Source organism: Micrasema longulum, unplaced genomic scaffold (genome assembly GCF_059751315.1).
Source record: "Micrasema longulum isolate JH-2025_06_02 unplaced genomic scaffold, ASM5975131v1 h1tg000849l, whole genome shotgun sequence".
NCBI classification, from domain to species: Eukaryota; Metazoa; Arthropoda; class Insecta; order Trichoptera; family Brachycentridae; genus Micrasema; species Micrasema longulum.
The window spans coordinates 545164-569523 of NW_028278041.1; the positions used below are offsets into that span (position 1 = coordinate 545164).

Sequence of the window (24360 nt, forward strand, 5' to 3'; positions counted from 1 at the left end):
AAAACATTTTAAGAGGGGAATATTGAAGTCTAAGCATTTTCAGGGATTATGACCTGTCGTTGGCTGGTTTATGTGGCCATTTCCACACTGCGTAACATTCACCATTCTTCCAATGTTTAAACATCCACATTTCCTCAACTCTTCCATCTGTTGATTTTTGTGAAGTAAAAGAGCTGAAACCTTTATCATGTGGTGAGATTCATCCGGCTGAACCAATTCACCTACTAGGCAACGCCTGACAAAAAATTTCCAATTTTTATACTTTATCTTATACCAGTACTTCAATCAACAATGTTTTGAGTATGTCAAAATATTTATAGACAGGCAGCTAGTTATTTATAAATAACTCTTAAGTGAAAATATTCAGCTTGTCTACAAACATTTGGTCATTCTCAATACATTGTTTATTTATTTGGTTCACAAAAAATTGAAAATAATACGTAATATACATAAATATTTTAATTAAAAAAAACTACTTATTTCTCATCAATTACATGTAAACACTTTTAAATTTACACTTAAATAAAATTTAAAATATAAATTATTAAAATAAAATTAGTATTAAAAAAATCATTCATTATTCATAAACATCAATAAACAAAGTACCAATAAAATATGCATCGAAAGAAAACTAGCAATGTAAGTTATCAAAATTAAATAATTGTGTAAATTAATAATCAATAATTAATCATTGCATAAGCTACAGCTGCTGTAGATGTATGATACGTAATTGGAAATGCGCATGCAATAAAAAAATACTTACGTAAAATAAAAAACTCATGTGCAATAATCTAAATATAATTTTCAAAATGTTTTTTTTTAATATGGGCAAAAAACTTCCCGTACCGGGAATCGAACCCGAGCCTCCTGGGTGAAAGCCAGGTATCCTAGCCACTAGACCATACGGGACGCTGCATGACGAGAGAAATAAAATAATTTTATACGTACGGAGTGGTGCTCCATTGCTTAGCCCGCTCTCTAATAAGTGATTGTCCTATCCTTGTAAGCACCTCCATCACCACCTCTGGGTAAGGGTCGAAGTTAATGTCATTGTAGTAGGCTATGCTGAAAACGGGTAAGAAAAAGGTTAGCGAAGACATCAACCACTTATTACTTTGTAGTTATATTTTGTGTCAATAGGTGGCAATAATATTGATATTATCTTAATGTCCCAAAAATTAACAAAATAATAAATAATTTTACTACTATTTCCTTATAACAATTTTTATTTTGTTTTATCAAATAATTATAACATTTTATTTATTTATTTATTATGTTGAAAACATATTATACATAATTATATACAATATTCCCAAGGAGTTTTTAAAAAAAAAAAAAAATTAAATTACAATTTTATTTTAAAATGTGTATTTACGGTCAAAAAAAATAAACTCAAATGTTAGAGACCTCTAGTGACTAAATAGTTAAACATTATTATTTTGAATGAGAACGTTCTGTCCTACGGAAAATTAGAAATAAAAAATGTTTTCTTGCGCGCAGTAAAAACATTAAGTTATTGTACGGTGAAGTTTCTTACGAATGTTTATTTATTTATACATTTTATCATATATACAACTTTTTGTACACTTTGTCCAGCTATATAAAACTGTACCTACTTTTATTTATCTTTTAAATACCTTTATACCAAAACTATATTAATTTCCCAGTTTCCTTTATTTTAATGCATGGCAAATAGTGTTGACATGCATAATATTGAAACTATAAAAAAACAACACTATTTTTTTAAATAAATTTTACATTTGAACCACTAACTTTGTAATTATTCATTATATTGAAATTAATCAAACAACTTTGTTTTTGACACTTAATGTGCTTAAATAATAAAATAAAAATCTGAATTCGCAAACCATCTGATAGAAAATAATCATAACCTCAATAAAGACACTGGATTAAAAGTACTTCATGTTTTAAATAAAATATTAAAATTAGACAACTTAGAAGTTAAAAAAGCGATCCATAATAAAAATATAAAAATAACCAAATAATCAATATTTCTTTTAGTCCTCTCCTGTCTAGCTTCGAAAATATTAAATTACCACCCTTGTATAGAAAAAAATACTTAAGTTATTGGCTCCACGTGCAATATTTAGTAAACATGATAAAAATAAAATAGGAAAGAATTCATTAGTTACATAAACCTTGACGAAGAAGCTTGTTTGTTTTGAAACCGGTCGGTGGAAAATTATAAATAAAAAAAACAGTGGTTAAAAACAAAGTTGTTTGATTTATTTTACTATTTTTTTTTTCACTGCTTGCAATTCTCTACCTCAGTACTTACAGCCTGTTGTATTGCTGCAAACTGTACATTACTTCGTGATTGATAAATAATCATAAAATAGTTTTTGTCCGTTTGGGCGACTCTGTCATCGGGTAGCGTATTATTACTCTAAGATTTTACCATTATACCAACGATTTGTGTTTATAAAAAAGTTATAAAGTGATATGTAACAAAGACAATATTTAAGAACAAAATATTGACTTTATTACAGGGAAGCCATCTTTTTTATGACCAAATATGGAAAAAAAATATTATTTTATTTTCAAATTCCTTTGGTTAGTAATAATAATATTACTATATATTTATCATTACATGTTGGTCCAAGATCCTTCAATCTTCTACCTAAGGAATTACAAAACATCAAATCACTGAAAGAGTTTAAAGTAGGTTTGAGGTCTTGGATAAGCATGGAAGGAACAGATAGATACCTTTTTATTTAAAAAAATATATATATACTGCAAACAAATCCTGTTTTTGTTATACCAGCATATGTTAATCTTATTTTTCTTTTCATGGTTATGTCATACCATATTTATAAACTTGTAAATCATTAAAAAAGGAATGATCTACGCTCAGACGCTGAAGTCTTTGTCGGCATTTTTTCCCAATTACGGTACTGCTTAATTTTAAGGTGTATTTTTAAAGTGTATCTTTGTAAATATTTGTATGGAAAAATAAACAAATAAAAAATACAAAAAATTAAAATTTTCCGTATGGAATAAAAAATATTATCTTTATTATTATAAAAATACACATTTTAGAGATATACGGAGAGATACCTTACATGAATTTAATGTACTGTATTACACGTAAAATATGCATGTCACAATTTTCAAGATAACAAATAGATTAAAAATAATGAATTTTGTGTTTTAAAACAAAAACCTTTTTTTAAAGATTTAAGTCGTGGTATCAAAACTTGATTGTTGGTGCAATCCTGATTTTTGTAACCTATAAACTGTTTAGATGAGAATATTTAAGGCTTTTATTAGGGGGACACGGGTAAGGAAGTAAGTAAGCCATATTTGATATTCATAACATCCACAATATGCGTACGCAATAATACATAAATATTATTTCACATTAAGTCTAACGGTAACCGTTCAATTATTGAATTATTCGAGCAAATTTGCAAAGGGTTTACTTAGCCAGCTCGGGTTTATGAAACTTAAGAAACCCTTTTATGGTTTCTTAACTTAATTTTACTTGCCAAGACAGAAAAACTTATTTTATTTATCTTGACAGATTCAAGTATCATTTCTTTTTTGCTTGCACCATTTTCAAAAATGAACATGGTTAAAAAAGTATAAATGTCTATTAAAGTATACAATTTCAATTTTATTTATTTATTCATGTATGTGTACATTACAAAATTGATAAATTCATACATAATTATTTGTAAGTATATATTTTAACTTTATTATTATGATTAACATATTACAACAGAGATGAAGAACATTTAAGAGAAGGTAATATAGAAGTCTAGGCATCTACAGGGCTTATGAACTGTCAATGGCTGGTTTAAGTGGCTACTTTACACACTGTGTAACATTCACCATTCTGCCTATATTTGAACATCTATATTCCTTCAACTCTTTTATCTATTAATGTTTGTGAATTTAAAGAGCTGAAACCTTTATTTATGCGAGTGAGATTCATCTAATTGAATTATTTCACCTGCATACTAGGCAACGCCTGAAAATGTTATTTTTTCAACTTCTTATGTTTTTTTAATTACATATTCTACCATATATGTGGATGTGTTACTATTATTGCTTTTTTTTTTTAAATAACAATTAATTACTGAATTGAATTATAAAATTTCCAAAAATTATTAATAACATATTGCCATGTATATATAACTTTTCTGCATTCCATTTTTCGACATGCATAAATTTTTATTATTTATATTTTTCTATTATTATTTTGTATATTGTTTAATATGTAAATAAGTTTTTTTGTTTTCTATATTGAAGGGTCCCGACTTAACACGGAATTTTCTACCAAGTCGGGACATAAAAAAAATAAATATTTCATTTAAAGATTCTTCTCGCCGTTTCTTTGAATCCCTTAAAAATTATGTACGTGTATATTTATGTTTTTCCTTTTTGAAAATGTTTTTTTTTAACATCTGAGCATATTTTTCATTTTTTATTTTAATTCTTACTTTTTAATTGCTTTCACAATTTTTTTTTCTTTATTTTTAATATTATTTTCATTTGTAAATACTAACTACAAACTTTTTATTAATTTTTTTACGTTAGTTAAAATTTTTAAACAGCTTAATTTATGTTTTTTTCCTTCTCTTTTTTTACTTTCATTGATAACCTTACATATAATTATTATATAATGTGGAAACTTCACTGGTCCATTAGAGTTAAGTCTAACTGAGAAAAATTCAAAACTGTGTAACCATACTGTATGTTTCCTGAATAAAAGAAAATAAAATAATAAATAAAAAGCAGGAAAATTGGGTGCCTTACGAATTGAAGCCGAGAGAACTCTTTGAAATTCCCAATATTATATTTCAATTTCAAAAATTTTCGCAGTATATTTATGAAATATTTAAAGGTTTAAATCAAATAACAAGAATAATGAAATTGAACTGACAATACTATGCATATGAAACAATAAATAAAAAATATAAGATAACCAATGAGTAGAAAAATGAGTCAAAGCTTATTACTGGTCACATCACCAGTCTGACGATGTCGGTCACGATGAAACCCGGTCACTGGTAAAAATTTATAAATAAAAGTGGAATAAAACTATATACGTATTTTTATTATTCTAATGTAGTTATATTGTTCATATGAGTTCTTAAGATTTTATGAACAAACTTAAAAACGCGTAAATAAAATATATTATTATTTTTTCAGTTATTGCTCTGATATTTGATAGTAATAAATAAAGTCTATTGTAAAATATTTTCCCCCTTCAGGAGATTGTAAACATATAACGAGATCTGAGCAAATCGGTTTAAAAAATGAAGTGGTTCTTAAAACGCTTTATATTATACATCTAAAGTAAAACAATTAAAATAATGATTTGGTGATATTATGTAAAACCTTATCTTAAGTTACCTGGAAGGAACTTCTTGGGAATCAGCGACGATGAAGATGGAAGCAAAGACCAAAATAGCAGGAACAAACAGGCTTTGCCAAAACTGCATCTTGATTTCTGACTTCTGAAACAAATATAAAAATAATTTAATTTCATACCACATATATAATTTAATTGAATCGTGAACACTTGAAACTATCTTCACCTATAATTTCCCTTTCATGTTGATTATCTTAGGTTAATTGAACATTGATTCAGCTATGTACAATGTACATACATATAACTACGCAAAGTATTTAAAATAAATATTTTTGTTCTTATTCTGAAGGCTGTAGTCTGATAAAAAGTAATTAAATCATACGATTTTGCCTTTTTAAAACGCTGTTCTTTCATCGCTCCATAAAAAAATTAAATGCGTAATCATTTAATAGACACAATAATTTTCAGAGATATTTCTGATAAAAAAATATGGCAAAAAGTTTTAAATAACTAAAGTATAAATGCTTTCAGGCCGACAGATTACGACTCTTGAAATGTAGAATAAACTTGTTATTACATTGAGTTTTTCTATTGACATTTCTTGGTGGAACTGCATTTGAATTATTATAATAAAAATACGTATATAGTTTTATTCCACTTTTATTTATTATTTTGTTTTAACAGTCTGACGACAACTCGTGACGTTACGAGCAGAGTAATTTTAAAACTTTAAAAAATCATATCGATGACAATATGAAACATAAAAATCAAGAAAAATAATTGTTACCCTATTTTAAAAGTCTAGTAACAAATAAAACAATATTTGAAAAGCACTGAACGTCCTCATTAACGTTAAACATAGTTTTAGATACAATCACAGAAAAAACAAACAAAAACATTTATTTAATTTTTTATTTTTTAAACACCCTTTTGAACAAACAAGGATAAGTTCATTGCAGCAATTAACGAGCCTTTTATTTATTATCTACAATTTTTAAGATTGACTAATGTATTTTATTCGTTTTTAATATTCCGTATAAAAAGAAAATAAGGTCATTTTAGCCGTGCTCCATTCATATAGGCATTTTCTTTTATTATTGGATCTATCCTATCGACCATATCTTCTCGGGAATATTTATTATAGAAATATGTTTTACATTCTTCAGAAGTAATTTAATTTAAGTTTGCGAATCTCTCCCATTTGTCGTGAATAGTAATGCGCCCACGTCGTAAACGAGCAAACGTGTGCAGATTACCATTTTAGTACTAATCAATCCTCCTCGTACGATCGAGTGTATATTTTAATTAATGAGATCTGCTGCCACCTATCGTTAAGTAGGGTTGTCTACTCAATCGACCAAATAGGGGAGGAGGCAAAACAAAAAACAACTAAAATCAAATAATTATAATAATAAAAAAAGGTTTTTTTTTTATATTTATTTACAATTTTAAAAAACCCGTTAGGGTAACATTAGAAATTTAATATTGTCTAGTCATTTTATGTCTCGTCTAGTCTAGTTAGTTCAGTCATCATGTGCTTTTTCAGATTGATTTTAAATTTGTCTCCAGTAAAAGTTTTCAAGTAGTAAGGTAGGTCGTTGCAGTGTTTAAGTCTATTATGTAGTATTTTTGACTGTCCTGTGTTTGTCTTTGCTTTTTCAATATGATAGTGTTGTTGTTGTCTGGTGTTATATTTGTGTATGTCAGCATTTTTGACTAATATTATGTCGTCGTCTTGTATGTTTCCCAGTGTTATTTTGTGCACAATTTTTAAGGTTTCAATTTTAGTCAAGTAGTTTATGTCAAACTGGTGTGTTTTTTTGTACAGTTCAGTCGTAGAGGTCAGGTAGGGTAGGTTGTATGTTAGTTTAAGAATTTTATTTTGTTGTCTTTGTATTCTTGTTATGTCTGTCTTGTTACCAGTTCCCCAGAAGGCGAATTAGTTTTATTAGTTTTTTTTAGTTTTATTCTACTTATTTATTCCACTTATATATACTTGTATATTCCATTTTTATTATTACAATTAAAAATGCAGTTCTACCAAGAAATGTCAGTAGAAAAACTCAATATATTAAAATTAAACAGTTTGTTTTAAAAAAATGTAGAATGTGTATCACAAAACGTTATACACGTTAAGTTGTAGCTGTTGCGAATAGAATTGATGAACAAATGCCACTTTTTTATATTTCATTTTCAATTTTATCTTCACAATAAAAAAAATCTACTACCTTTAATCATCATTAAATAAAAATAAAAAGCAACTGATTCTGAAAAATTTTAGCTGCATTCCGGGAGTCATGATATAAAAAAAATATTATGTTTTTTTCCGGGAGAAACCCGAACCTCCGGAAGGATTGGCAACCCTAGCCGTAAGTAGAGATAAATTATTCAAATTTATTTGTATTTGAGTTTCGTTTTCTGAAAAACCTCTGCCGAGTACTTCAGAATTCAAAATATTTATTTTTTAAAAAATGACGTAAAGAAACCACGTTACTTTCAAATTACCTTTATCTCAGATTAAACAAATTGGATGGCCCTCCACAATTCGAAAAAAAGAGATAACAAACCATGATACGTGTGCAAACATTTAAATAAGAAAGAGATAAACATGTTTTCTAACCTATATTCTATCTATATATATATATATATATATATATATATCTATATTATTATATTATTCGACGTACCTTAAAATTGAAAATGTAATTATAATGTAACTTATTTTGTACTTATTTAATAAATTAGATTGTTTTTCACAAATTTGAACCGGGTTGTGGTCCCGAAGCTAGTGTCTTGGACTTACGGACCTAAGGTCCGTGATTCGAATCCCACTGTTCCTTAACTTGTTTCCCATTTTATAAAACTAAGTTATTTACAACTCGTTGAAAATAATCGTCCCTCAAAATTAAATATTTGGGTAAATTATAAGAACGCAAATATTTCTGTTTTCAATTTTTTTTAAATGTCTACCATGTCGAAAATCAAAACCGAGAACTCTCGAATGGTAGACAAACGCGCTGACCGTTACACCACGAGGCCAACGAGGATTTAGGACTTTGAAAAACAAATTAATTAAAAGTATTCAGTCGCGCTGTCAACTAAGATTTATTAATACATAATATGTATGCAATGTATGCATCCAGGCGGATGATGAAAACAGTTCTGAGTTTGCAATAAAGCCAGAATTTGGTGGCTACTCTCGGGCAAAAATCCTGTAAAAGGAAATGGTTGGCGCATTCGCTTGCCACGCTTGAGGTCCTGGGTTAAATTCCTGGTAGGGTCAACATGAAATATATGTTTGTAAGGTTTTTTAAACGGCAATATTTCACATACGCGCCATCAGGTGCGTATTATGGTTTGATGATGAAAAAAAGTTTTCTCGACTAATAATATATGAACTACATACATAACGTCATTATCGTAGAACAACGACGCATGTGATTATTTTCAACTTTACATGGGAGCGGTTAAATTTTAAAAAAAAATTATGTCATAACTTGATAAGTACTAAAGCATATCCTTTAAAACTTGGGTTAGTTGTATTTATTTATTTATATATACACCCAATGGGCATTTTTAAAGACATTTACACATGGAAAATTACTTTTTTTAGTTTTACTTTTGGTGCTTATTTTTAAATTGGGAAAAATCGGACACAATTTTCACACTTTATCTTTATAAATATAATTCCTCTGTACGTGTGATGTCACCGAACTCCTCCTAAACGGCCTAACCGTTTTACGTGTGGTTTTCAGATAAATATAGATCTTTGCGCTGAACGTGTTCGTAGATATTAAAATCGCCAATCTAATGTGTAAAAAAGGAGTTAGGAGCATAATTTTTTTATTCATCGATCTACCAGGGTTGCATTCGAGAAGAATGCATTTACACAAAAGTGGAAAGATGTTGTTTTTTGTGTATAAAAAAGTTTGTTTTTGAATGTTTATAAACGACATTTGCTTTTAATGGATTCCAATCAGATTATTTTCTTAAATTCCTTATAATTTCTTCCCATTTATTTCTTTTTGCTGGATGTTTAGTAGTACTAAAATAATATAAAATTCCTACATAAGTACACCACTCTGTTGGTGAGTAGACCGAAGTTTGACGTTTGCAAAAAAAAAGCCATATTTGAAAAAAAAATTGTTTTATGTTTTGGAATTCAACCATAAACAAGTACCTAGGTACCTGCTTATCAATTAAAAGACTTTTTCCAAGCTAATAGCAAGCAAGCTAACGTTCAGGCAGGACAGCGTCTGTCGGGTCCACTAGTAAATATATATAATGGCACAATGTCATTGCTTTAAAGAGTGAAAAGATAAACAAAAAAATCGACAAAAAACACATGGTTTTAAGACAGCGTGTTCATTAAGTTTTTAGATTTTCCTGGGAAATCTGCTTTGTTGACTTATGACTATTTTATCGGCTGTACGGTATGTATTTATATATTACATAATTTATATTGTGTTATCGGTTGTCGTTGGTTTTTCCAATACTGTTTTATCCATCCGTCATTGTGGCGTTCTTTTCTCGCTCCTCGCATCCGACAAATGACAGTCGTGCGACAATTTGTCAAATCCGTTTCCCGAGTCCAAATGTCAAAACATTGAGATTGAAGTCAGCCCGTAACGACACGTCAAAAAAATATGTTATGTAATGTAATGCTTCGCATCTTGACTAAACTTGGCACGCGCCGCACTATATACGAAACGTGACTGTCAGACACGAATTGTTTCACCTCGGGGTCATATGCGCGAGTCGAGCGGTTTATCAAGCATTCGACATTTTGGGTAGATTTGCTGCGTTTATTTATTTATTTATTGATAATGTAATTCTATTTACATTTATTGGGACACAGTCCCGACTTCATCGGACCAAAGTCCCGCGTTAAGTTGGCCAACAACATTTATATACAAAACAAGAACATCATTAAAAATTACACATAGTACACAAGGGTGGAACACTGTTTCTACACTGGTTTTAGGGGAAAAAAATATTTATTGAAAATGTTTTTTTTTTTAATAAAATGTTTTTTTCCCAAGGGTAAAAAAAACATGTAAGGAGTATTTTAACAGCTTGATGTTATTGACTACTTTACTGTAGAATGATTGAAGTAGTTATTGTTAACAAATTACAATTCCATTGGTTTGCATAATTTGAGATTGAATTTTTATTGAACTTCTTCAAAGCTGGTGAATGGTAATTAAGCCTTTAGTATAATTGTTATATGAAACAGTGCTTTATGATTTTCTTGTTATATTGATCCTTTCAAATATTTTATTATTAAATTTAACTTTAACATTAACATTTATTTTTTATTGTTTCAAAGTTCTACAAAATGTGTGATATAATTTTTAGGTTTAATTTTTGTTTATAATCTTGAGTATGCAGTACCTAATATAGGTTTTTTTAAAAATAATTAAACTAAATATGTTTTTATCTTAAGTTTCGTAAAAAGCTATTTTTCCGTATGTGTTTATAATAATAAATTTAAAAAAATAAAATAATCAATAAAAAAGTTCTCAACCCTCACATCAGCCAGAAACCAAAAATTCTAGCTATTATTTACAATCTTGCCTCAAAAAGATAAAAAAAACATAATTAACTTTCACACCCTGGCTGGCCGGCATAACCTCAATATTTTACTGCAGCAAGTTAAAACGAAAAAAATTGGATCAGGCACTGCGTATTTTGCGAATGCACTACTGATAGAGCATTATCTAAAAAGAAAAAACATATGGAAATATTTGAAAAGAAAGAAATTAAGAACTGAAATAATAAAAAAATCATCAAAGAGTTTCAAACTCAAATCCCTCCCCTCTAGGAAAATCCAGTCTTGAACTTCCCTCTTGAAAGTAAATTTTGTCATTGAAAGGTTTACATACTCTTCAAAAATATTAAACACTCTCGATGCGATGAAGGCGCCTCTGGGCAAAAGTCATGCGCGTTTTGGGTATAACATGATTCATATCCCGGAAAAATCTTTTACGAATATTTTGCTGAGTCTTCTCCCTTTTTTTCTACAAAAAATGTGCAAATGCTTCTCTGAGATAAAATTGTCTTACATCCAGCACCTTTATGCTGAAAATAATTTACTTCTTAAAAGCCAACAGTACTTGCTCTTTTTCGTGCCCAATAATCAATTTGTCTTCTTTAACATTGATGGCTGTATTTTTTTCATGTCATAATGTCCAAATAAAATCAGTTTTAAATGTCAATAAATTCAATCATTGCGTATTCAAAATATTTAAAAAAATATTTTTCACATGCCTGTTTGAATAAAAACTTTTTTTTTGGTTTTGTTATTTATTTATTTATTTTTATATTTGTTCGACATCATCATATAAATAATGTATTTTAATACTTAATATTGCATAATCGTAGCGATAAATAAAAAATATACCTTTCCAAATACAGTCTATTTTCCAGACATAAGAGCATTTTCGAATTGTCGCACGTTTGTCCAAGTTGTTAACTAGATATTTCCAGGTAAAAATAATGTCGAATAAACTGAAATTACAGAAAACTTTTTTCAGTTAGTCCTAATGTCATGTGCCAAATTAACCCATAAAGCGAATCCAAGTTTTATTCCCAAGACATTCTCCACTTACGATCAGAAATGAAATACTAAACTAAGAAAAGAGATTCACACACCGCAGAACATTTACTCACTTTCGGCACTATTAAATCATGTTTGAATCGTATCGTGAAAAATGATAATGTCGTACATAATAATAATAAACATTTTATTTCAGAAAGCAATTACAGAAGTGCAATATTTTTCTTTCAGTGTACATTTTTTTACTAAATTGCATGTTATAGGTGTGGCGCAACAGAAATTCTTCAAGGGGTCTTAACAAGTTCAACTACCTTAGTTTTACTAGCAAATTTACACATTGTTAGGCTTAAAAAAAGAGGTTCTTTGTTTTTCAGACCTTTGGAGCCTGGATTTCAAGAAAGTATGGAAAGAAGGAACCTTACCTCCCCAAACATTTATGTAGTACTACATTATCTGGGGCCCAATTACAATGAAAAGTTAACAAAGGAATCTTCAATTATGTACAAAGCAAAATTGATTTTTTAAATGAAAATGTGTATATTTTTAAGATTGTTTTGTTTAAAACATGTTCAATTACATGCTATCAACAACGATATTTTTTTTTAAAGATATCCGTTTTACTTTACTAGCTGTTGAAGATAATTATGTCATCTTCCCATTATAATTGAGGCCCTGGAAAGTTCACTTTAATTTGTTAAATGTCACTCGTTGAGGGAGTTATTTTTTAACAACTCATTTTGCTAATTATGTGAAATGACTCGCTAAGCAAATTGCACGCTAAGCGAGGTTTCATAATTATAATACAATAAATTAAAATCAATCCACCATATCTTATTTCATCGTGCCGTGTGGATTTTTACAGTGGTCTAAATGGGCCAATGATTACTCTAGCGAATATATTAACGGCCTCGTTTTATGGCTAAGGCACTTTCCACACACTCGTGCGTCCCAATTTAGGTTAACGTTAAATTAAAAATAATTATATCAAATTGTTTTCAGTCAAGATGCTTTTTACCCCTTTGTTAGGCGGTGAATTCGTTTTGGAATGTCGATATTTTTAGTATAGGTAGTATACTAAAAATAGCATACAATTTATCTACGTTTAGTACTCGTGGATGTACACCGGAACCTCTTTTTAGACAATTTCGAGAAAACACAATACAAAAATAAAATTAAAAAGTAATTAAACATTAAAAGTCGTAATATAATTATACTATATGTTTTTGGAATTCCATACATCACTTTTTTACCAACTTGGCTTATAATATTATATTTAATACTTCACAAGAATACATTATATATACATAATACTCGTGCCGAGGAAGACATTTGAAAATTTTAGTTAAGTCTGATACAAATATATAGTATATAAATATTTTTACACAATAAATAGTTCTAGAATAGACTTTTACAAAATATATTAAAAAGCCCGATTAAACATTTGCAGAACATTGTATATGTTAGTGATTACGTATAATCTTTGTTACAATTTTTTAAAGTATTTTGCTGTCCTTGTTTATAATTAAAATAAAAGTACGATACACAAAAAACAATTTATTTTTTTTGATCCCGAAATTATTTTTATGCATGGAAAATTTTTTTTTACACATTTTTTATACTGCGTGGAACATATCTCCGTGTAAAAATATATTTCATTTTACAATCCTTGACACCATTTTGCACAGAAAAGGACAATCACGTATGGCATATCACACCAATTCAATGTATATTGATGTGCCTCTTTTATTGTTACATGTCTATAAATATACAACAATTCCTGATCCATTGAAGGAGAGAATCGTTGGGCTTCGCACAAAATCAATCATCTATTCATGTGACATAAGGAAATTCGTCACAAAGACGTGTTGCCATATTATTAAAAAAAGAAATATTCTTGAGATGTTTAGGCTTATTGAAAAATGTTCAATGTACTGAGATTCATAATACTCAGGGAACGCAATCCACTCGATCGATTAACCGTGCACAGCGATGACGTATAATTAAATAGACCAGTTACAGGCGCATAATAGATGGCATTTCAATTCATGTATAGATACATCGTTTCATTCGTAAATAAAATCCAATTCATCAGATTTTTTTTTAGGTAAATTCAAGAAACATTTTTGATTAATTGACCTGGGGCCTTATTCTGGACTCGTTCGTCTTTAGAATCGTATGCGACTTCCGTAATTCGACGAGGGACTGCATTCTTGAACCACCCATACGAACGCAGTCGATTGAAAACCAATCGACTTTATCTTGAATGCCCAAAGCACTCGACATTGACAACCGAATGCGACATCACAACTTCAGCTGTCAAACTTCCTTCTTGTAAAACGCTCGGCATTCATGTTTGAACGACAAGTAGGTATTTTTGACGTATTTTAACTTAAATTTTACAACACTGATCCGTGTTATGATGATGGCGTGTCAACAATTGTACAACAAATATAACTGTACTTATTTCAAATCCATTATCAAACGAAGTTTCACTAGAAACATGATTTTTAAATTTATTTTATTGCTCGTCAATGTCAAAATACGTTTTCAAAATATACATTATACAATATGTTTTTAAAATCCATTAAATAAATATGAAATGTTTTTTAAAACACGTAGATGTGTGTTATGTCAAAGGCAAATGATAATTATAAATGTTGCAGTGTCTCAGTAAAACTTTTTTTTTTAAATAATATTCCATACACAAAATGTTAAACGGAAGAAGTCTGACAAGAAACAATAAAAGTTTACGTGTGGCAGGAGAGTCATAAATAAATACGGATTTGTTAGTTTTGCCACTTTCTCATTCGTCTTTGTAATTAAATTGTTGGAGGGTTTTCAAGAATGGCATTATGACAAAGCAATCGAGATGTCCAATCGACTATTATTGAGTGGGTGGTAAAAAGAACGTAGTTATGCAGATAGCAGCCAGTCTACAATTTTGAAAAAATGATATATTGGTGTTATCGAGTGCAGTAAGGTCAATTCCATGTTCTGTTAAAAACAGCCATGCCGCTTTCATTAAAAAAACTGTGATAATCACCTTCTGAAAATAGTGTCGATCACAAAAACTGTCTTCTTCAATTTGCAGAAAACACCCTCAGCACTAGAAAAATCTTACCGTACTTTAAAAAACATTTAAACTGGTTAAATACATTATTAAATTATTGTTTGGAATATATAAAAAAAAACTATTGTATTCATTGTTTATCATTTGTCAAAGTTAAAAACATTCTGACTGTTGTGTAGATTTGATTATTTACTATTTTCATGAAAATGCTATTATCTCAGTTTCACCTTTCTATGGCTGGCTGCTTTCTGCATAACTACGTTCAATTGTCATCTTTCTAGCATAAGGCTCCTGGGTGTTGTAGTGTATTTTTCATAACTTTCTTCCCCGTCCTCTCTTTTCCACCTGCTGACAAGCATTTAAAATAAGGCTGAGTAGGTTATTCCTTTTTAAAAAATCGATTCGTAAACGCCCGTCCTTTTACAAAAAATATTTTAAAAGTAGTGACACAAAAACGTACCCATAGCTACCAAGTTAGTTTATTTAGACCAGGGCTGCATTCAATGAGCGTGCGCACACAACCAAAAATTGGAGGATGATAATTTTTGGTGCATAAAAAAGTTTGTATTTTAATGTTAACAATTAACATTAGTTTTTGGTGGATCCCAATCAGATTATTTCCTTAAATTACTTATAATTTCGACCCATTTACTTATTTTCATTGGATTTTTGGTAACGCAAATACAATAATATAAAATCACGTTTATTATAATTTTTAAACTTTTTTTTTAGTGCATCCCTATAACTAAGAAGAGCTTCGCGATTCCACCGCTAGGCGTAGTTTGACGTTTACAAAAAAATGTATTTACAAATAAATTTGAATAATTATTGCTTTAAACTTTGTTTATAACTCATGCACAACAACGAAAATTTACGCAATTATTTAAAAAATATCTATGTTTTTACACGCTTTCACGACACAAGCAGGCATTTTGGTTTCGATTCTAAGCGTCACGCATGTCTGGAGGTCGAAAAACGACTAAATTTCCATTTGGCATGACTGAGCGTTTGGACATGAGTCAAATGTCATAATTTTTTTGGTATTTGGGCATGTTTATGTGTGTAAATATGTCAATGGTTGTAGGTATTGTTTATCTTCCTGGAAAAAACATAATAAACTAATATTTGAATTATAGCTTCGTTTTTAAGAATTACAACAGTAAAATTTTCGAAATTCCGTCATTTAAACTTGGCGTTTGAGTATTATGTTCGAGTATAGAGGCATCTAAGTTATCACTCGTCACATAATCGAGACCTTAAGTAGGTACCTCAGCAAATATTATTTAATATAAGCTGAAAATCGTTTCGTATTGTCAATGTAATTATTTTATGTCTATTTGCTTACTACCTACTGCGTACTTCAATATTTCATTACGGAGTGTTTTGAGAATAAGTGTGGCGTACTGAAACAAATAAATCGGCGCATAATAATGTAACAAACGAATATTATTATGAAATACGGTATTTTTCCAATAAAGTAACTTACGACGTTCGAAATAAAAGATAAAAAAAATAGAAGTATGTACTACATTATTACATATTTTGTCGGTTTCAACACTAACAAAACATTATGCCGTTTTTCCGCACGGGTAGTCAAAAAGGGTACAACGCGGCTTCTCTGTTTTTATGTACAGCAGCGCAATCACAATGGTGGCAAATTTCTTATGGATAAGTGTTGGTTAAGGACTTATAATCTTTATACTTCTTTATTGTCTAATACTTACAAAAGCTGAATGATTCAGTCAGATGAATTTCGCCCGCATCAAATAATGCTATTTTCTAAGATGACCACAATATCGAAGATGTACTCACTGCCAACGGTTTTCCTTAACATTTTTATCCAGCGCCAGATCCATAAAAGGATCGAATCTTTGTAAAACATCATTTACAGCCAATCAACTTTAAACATATTTTGTGTGCATGATTTTATTGAGTTTTTAGGAAAAATCGACAGCAAACAACAAGCGCCTACCCCAAATTTTGAAGAATATTCAATGCTAAATAATTGGCTAAGTAAAAATTTTACATACATTCTTTTATTACTATGGATAAGTTATACAGTGTCATTTTCGCAAAATAATACATCAATGGCGCTTTACATAGTGTTTGTGAATATTGATTTTTGTTTGACTTGTAATTTAGGTAAACCTTTTTAGTAAATAAACAGATTCAAAAACTCTTACTCAAATGAAAGACATAACCCCTACAATACATCACATACAAATAATATAATCACTAGATCCTCAACACAAAGACAACTTAAACAAATACAAACTAATACCACTTTCGGACAAAGGAATTTTGAGTATTATTCAATTAAAGTCTATAACCTACTTTCTCTATCTATTAAAACAATTAGTAACGAGATTTTTATTTAAAAGGTTATAAAAAATGGATAGTGGAGCTAGGTAGAAGTAAAATGGATTGTCTCATTCGCCCAAACCAATATTGAATCAACCGCTCCACAAGTGTATAGCTTATGTTAGGTTTTTGTTATTTTCATTGTGCGTTTTGTAATATAAATAATATAGATGTACATATGTACCTAGTTTTTAAAACAGTCAGAATATTTTGTTTATTATCTCTGTTTATTAAGTTAGTCTTCTTTGTTTATTCTCAAATGTAAAAACATTTCAAAAAAGTATATTGTTATGTGTCCTCGGCACGGGTAACCCAAGTGAAGTCACATTATTTTTACTATTGTTAATAGTTTGAAAGAGTAAAATATGAATAAATAAATAAATAAATTCAATGATTTAGAGAACAGGCCGGTTTTGTTTTTTTTTTTTCCCCGAAACATTTTCATTTTTTCATTTCATTTTTTTTTTGCACCACAACAGGCCAGGAGGCCCAATTACAGTGGTGAATTACATTACAGAACAACCAGGCTTGAGAAAATCACATTTTTAATTTTTGTGTTCTCACCGGGAATCGAACCCGGAACCTTCCGTGCGTGAGTCAAGCGTCTTGACCACTACACCACGGAGGCCACACTCGCGGATTCGCAGTTTATATAATATATTATCAAACTGTCAGATTTTTATGAAAACTATATACACTTACTATATAAACTATATATCTTTTCTAAACCCTTTTTATGGCAAATTCGCACAGAACACTGTCATTTCTTCGTTAGCCGTTTCTTTCCCCTCGAAATGCGACAAATGTCAGATTCTAATGTCCGTTTTCATCCAAGTCTCATTTCCCACTTCCTAATTATCTGTGTTTACTCAATCTCGGGTATGTCACCTCGCAAATTGGTTGATAAACCTCTAACTCAATATTGGAATATTTTTTAATACTGAATGAACTCTTTCACCACTGTGGACCTAATAACAGCTTGAAATTGCCAAAATATGTAAAAGATTTTTCTCTGTAAATAAAAAACTGCGTCATTTTTATTTTGTAAGGATTTTAAGCTTCTGAAACTTATCAGGCTTAAGAAAAAAACGTATGCTGAAAATTTGGCTTTTAGAACGTGGTTTTTATATTTAAATTTTTTGTGTTTTTCTTTTTTATTTAGACAAAATTTTATTTTCTACGTGTAACATATTTTCGATGCACATACGAATACAAATATTCTTTTTTTTCCATAGTAATAAGAGTTTTTATATGTTATAGAATTTAAGAGATTATGTATATGTATATATTAGAACTTAATTATAGGCACCAGCTGATTAACTGCATTTTATGCAGTTCAGTAGGACTTGATAATTTATATTTTAATTTTTGTATGTTTTTGATAAATAAAACAATATTTGTAGACTAATTTCCTCGTTACCGGGTGGATTTAAAAAAATACAGTACTGTTTTTTTCTACAAAGAAGTTACAGTTTTATTTACTTGGTTTATATTGTACAAGCTTTATAGTTTTCCGTGTGAAATAGAACCAGAATTCTGAACGCATGTTTTTGATAAAATAGCTTCTCTCAGAAAAAATCCTAAAAAAGAAAATCGATTAGAGATTAGTCCGCCTCGAGGATGCTTAGAGCTTTTGCTATCGCTCCCTGAGAAAATGGGTTTGACTCTAGGCATGGTCCACACGTGACCAATATCTCTACAGTGAAGTAATAGGGAAATATCACATACTACGAATACCGATAAAAGTATATGAAATAGATTAAGTATAATTAATTGTATTTTCAAAATCAATATGGATATTGTGGAGAAACGTTTTCATACATAAATTTAGTAAAGAAATATTTTAAAATACGTCTCTAGAAAAACGAGACATGTTTGGCCTTAATAGTTATGACGCCAAGATTCGTGACAACATTCTAAACCAATTTGAATGGCCAGGAACAAATAAACATGAATTGTGACGTATGAGGGGAGTGGCCAATGGAATGAGCGTTTATGCGGGAATTCAAAATTACAAATTAAAAGAAAAAAATGCCATTAATAAGTAACAAAAATCATATACCTTTATTGGTGAAGCGATACAGTTTATACTGTGTTTATTCTCATATTTACTTTTTTCATATTGTCAAAAGCATATTTTATTACCATTTTTTAACTTTACGACATAAATCAATTTTAGTATTTAAATTTATATTTTTTCCTCAACTTGTATCTTTACACATGACCTTCGATAGACATTAAATATTTATTAATTATTAATTAGAACTAAATACCTTACTCATTTTTTAACTTTAGTGACATATCCTCTTTATCTAAATGCCACAGAAAAACATACTAAAAATAGTGAGATTAACCGTAATATTTCATGTGTATTGGACCTGAAGCTTAAGACTGATATTATTGCCTTTCTGAAGCAAAATGTATTTCAGCACATTACATTATCTGTATTGGTTACAGTTTTCTCTTCATTTAGGAGTACAGATAAAAATGCGATAGATTGCAGAACAAATCTGTTCTGTGTCAGTATACTGTAAGGCACTGGGGATCAAAGTCGAGACCAAAAGCATTGTAAGCAAACGCGATTACACTAAACGAAACGGACTAATCTTTACTTGATTTGTTGCTGGTTTTAACCTGAGAGTAACCATCGAGTCGAAAACACTAAACACTCGTCCAGGATTCTGCTTTTATTCCTGTAGAACTATATTATTAATTTTACAAGGACACGGGTATAGTATTTCAGGTGTTATTATTTTTTACTGCTGACGAAGGTATCGTCGGCATACTGATAAAACCCGTTAAAAACATAATTGTCTTAACTGAAAAAAAATCCGTTTGACATGACACATACTCATAAAACCATCTTAGTTCCTTAAATTGATTCAATAGAAGAGTTTTAAAAAAGAAAAAAATTAAATGCAATTAATGCTTAACATTTTTTTATACATATATATATTTTTTTTACAATATACATAAGAGGTTAAACAGAGTATTCAAAAAATAAAGGATGATTACATAGCAATAAAATACAATTTAATAGTAAACAAAAAATCCCACATAGGCATGGCCTGTTCGTGGGTATACAAGAAAATGTTTATGTATTTTTGCTCCTATAATGGACAATTATTATATTTTTGTGCAAAATAAGAAAGAGAAAATAAAACATTTTATAAAAGATTGTCTGGTATTTTTTCTTTATAGTAATTAAAAAAAGAAATAAAAAATATAAAAATATTCCTTATTATTAAAGGGCAACAAAACATATCAAAAAAAAAAGAGTTCATATCTTTAGTTTGAATCCAGGATAGTGCGTGTTTTTTAAAAGAAGGAAACTTTTGAAGGTTTGGAGTCAATGGAAAATTTTCAGTTAATAAAGAATTAAACATTTTGGGGCCTATAAAATACGCATGTCTCTGTGCGAGCCTCGTTTTACCATGTGGTATTTCTAACACACGATTCCTTCTTTGACTTGATCTATTTGTATTACTTGTAAATGCTTATCATCAAAAAACATTTTTTTAAAAGTACTTTTAAAGGGTTTTTATACTGCCTACTTTGAAACTAAACCTTTAAGAGGAGTTTATCGGTTGATAAAGCTCGAAAACTGACATATAACTGTATTTTTAACTCGGCAATAAAAAATTGTAATTTAGAGGGTTTTATCTCTATACCGACGATACTTTATGTTTGCAAATTCGACGTAGTAAATCATGAGTCATACAACTTTCTTGCGTTAAGTTTATCAGCTGACAAAACTCTTTCATGATTCGTATAAGGGTAAGCTTTTAAACAAAGCTTTAAGCGAATTGAGAAATTTAATTATCTTTTCTACGCAATATTTCAACAAATGAAGGTTCTACGTTATCTCATTACGAAATTTTATAAGCCTTATGAATTCAGGATTGTGAAATTTCAAGAAATTAATTCAGCGCGTATTTTTTAATTTATTTATTTATTTATTTATACATTAACGGTTCAAAGAACCTTTTACAAAAAAATATTTACAGAAATAGTTACAGTAGTACACAATAATAATGTAGTACGTAATATTAAATAATAGAATAATTAAAACTAAACAATTAAGTGAACATATAATACAAAAACCAAAAAACTAAAAAAGAAACATAACATCTCTAAATCAAAGATAACAATAACCAGATTGTGAGCATTATAAACTTAGTTTTTAAAATAATTGTATTTAATAAAATGTGCACTTTTAATTACAAATTATAGTTTATCGATTGTCTGGTTGATTAGTGAGAAATCACAAAATAACTAGTGTTATCAATATTTAAAGCATTAACTTTGTGGTAAAACATTCCAATAAATATTCGCAAACATTTGTATATAACCACTTACTGACTTCTCTATTTCTACCGTTCTTGTTGCGTACCCGTCTCTTCGTCAAGAGACTAATTGCACTGACATGCAAATTTCGCTACATCCCTTCACCATAGTTGTTGCAAAAACATATATAACATAAACCAATGTATTGATCATAAACATGATGTTAGAAGCTAACATCAACGTGCAATGATCATAATAAAAAACTTTTTTTTTATGTTTAATCTTGTGGGCTTAATTTTTTTATTTAAAAATAAAAAAAAGAATTATTTGCGTTCTTATGATTAACCCAAATTTTTAATTTTGAGGGCCATTTTCAACAAGTTGTAAATAACTCACTATTAGAAAATGGAATCGAGTTGGGGTAGAGTGGGATTCGAACCACGGACCTTTCGTCCGTGAGTCCGAGACACTAGCCACAGGACCATAACCTAATTAAATAGTTGGTAAAAAACGAGGGCATGGATGGGAGGAGTATGAATTTACTAAAGGCTTTGAAAAATAATGTCCTTTAATCAAAAAAATCAAATAACCTTTCAATATAACCCATTGTACGAGGTTCCATTGAAATATTCACCCTATACCTAGTTCATTCGTACTCCTCCCTCTTTTCAACTACCGCTCCAGCAAAGTTTTTTTTCATCTTGTTAGAACATGTGAAGCACTTTATTACACAAAGACGGGACAGTAATATTTAACACATTTTTAAACACATGTTGTTTATTTAAAAATTGTAAAATGTAAATTTTTGGAGTTCCGCGTACTGTAATAATTATGACCGTCGCTATTAACACTTTGAGCACCGGCCGAATACACATAGAATTTATCCTGTGCCCGGACCATTTTCGTGAAATTTCATGCTTTGTGAACGGTTTCTTAAACGTGTCATAATTATGAAAATACTTGGTTAAATCAATTCTTACTTCTCATATTTATTTGAAACAATTTAAAAAGTAATTTTTGGATGACAGTTTTGCCAACATTGGCCTTTATGGAGAGCCACATTGCAATGTTCGCACATATACCTACAGCGTCTCACTCCTTTTTTTGTGCTTTGTATTCCAGAGCCGTGTAAACAAGTGATTATAATAACCACGCGTTGTATCCCGGTCCCGTGTTTTCACAAAGTTTACCAGCAGCGAAAAAGAACTAATAAAAGTCACTAGATGTCAATAAAATGCACTTTTTTGAACAGCTGGTAAATCACGTGAAAACACGGGACCGGGACACAATGCGTGGTTATATAATCACGTGTTTACACGGCTCCGGGATACAAAGTGTTTAGATTATAATTTAGACTTAAGTGAACCTAGAATTTCAGAATATACAAAAGGGTATTTGCGATATCATGTTATATTATAAGTTTGAATAAATGGCAATGAAGGGTACACTGCGAAAACGGGCTCACTTACAAAAAAAGAATTTTACAGAAGAGTAAAAGAAAAATAATAATATTATTTGTAGTTCACTGGGTTAATATATTTAACACAAGTTTTTAATGAATGCAATATTTATTTTAACATAAAATCACAACAAAAAAACATCTACTTTAAATTTTAGAAAAAACTCGTTTCCTGAACTTACAAAAACGAGCTCGTTCTAGCATCGTTGCGTTTTGACTGTTTTTTGCTAGCTGTGACTAAGGTGACCATATAACACGCTTTTGCACCATTTTAAGTGCATTTAAGGGTTCAGACAGGCACGTGGCCTGCATTAACTCTGAGACAGGCATTTTTTATTTTTTAACTAAAATTCACTCTATTAAGAAACACGAATAAAGCATTTTTTGAACGCAAATTAAAATGCTCTCTTATAGTTACTCGAAAAACTGAGGAAAACTGGGAATGGCCAAAATTAAATTGGTTATAAAACTATTGTTTCTCAACCTAATAACGATTATTTCATCAAAAGTTATATTAAAATAATAACTGGTTGTAATTAAAAAGTTGAATCTATTATTTTATCATTTTTTTGTGATTTGTTGAAAATAAAGAAGAAAGGATTTCACCGGATTTGCAAATAGTACCTTCAATTTATAAGAAAGGCTGCTATATTTTGTTAATTTTTAATATTCTATTTTATGGTTTTGATATCTCGAAAATCGAAAAAATGCAATCGGCCCCTTTTAGCCGTGTACTCTTCATTTTAAAGACATTTGTCTTTAATATGTATCTCCCGAGGCAAACAAAAGATATTTCTAAAAGCTCTGTAAATAAATATTACCTTAATACGTACTTTAAAAACAAAATACCTTTAAAACTGCGTATTTCTCGAATTATCTTCCGGCATTATAGCAACGTTAATACAGTAGATAAAAGATTATCTTAGACTAGAGTCGGATCAAAATTGATGTATGAAAATCTCTACTTCGTAGTCTAGATTTTATTTTCTAGGATGAAATAAAACATAAGCGTGAGAACTGGCAACTCAAACCAACTGTTTACTAAAGATAATCCGGTGAAAAGTTATTTGAACAAAGGATTTTGCAATATTTTATTCCGGTTTTAAATATGAATAAGCTGTATAATTAGAAATCTGAACGTTGATATTTTTTTCTCTCAAAATAAAGAGATGTTCTTGTATTTTAATAATTAATTAATATGGTTACATAAAACGATACATTTTTTTTTCTATAACAATCTACTTTCATATATTTTGTTAATCATTAAAACTGTATCTTTCCAA

The 24360-nt window shown here is 29.4% G+C and overlaps 1 protein-coding gene and 1 non-coding gene across 2 annotated transcripts in view; both read right to left on the reverse strand.

The window, feature by feature from the left end:
- Positions 1-24360, reverse strand: part of Dh31 (diuretic hormone class 2) — a 146592-nt gene that overhangs the window by 21600 nt on the left and 100632 nt on the right. The window contains exons 2-3 of the mRNA XM_088231096.1: positions 5383-5486; positions 949-1065 (exon numbers count right to left, since the gene is read on the reverse strand). Of these exons, the coding sequence (XP_088087222.1) occupies positions 949-1065; positions 5383-5471 (206 nt within the window). The 5' untranslated portion in view covers positions 5472-5486. The remainder of the gene's footprint in view (positions 1-948; positions 1066-5382; positions 5487-24360) is intronic.
- Positions 838-909, reverse strand: TRNAE-UUC (transfer RNA glutamic acid (anticodon UUC)). The gene has a single exon. It is a non-coding gene; the product is annotated as a tRNA-Glu (tRNA).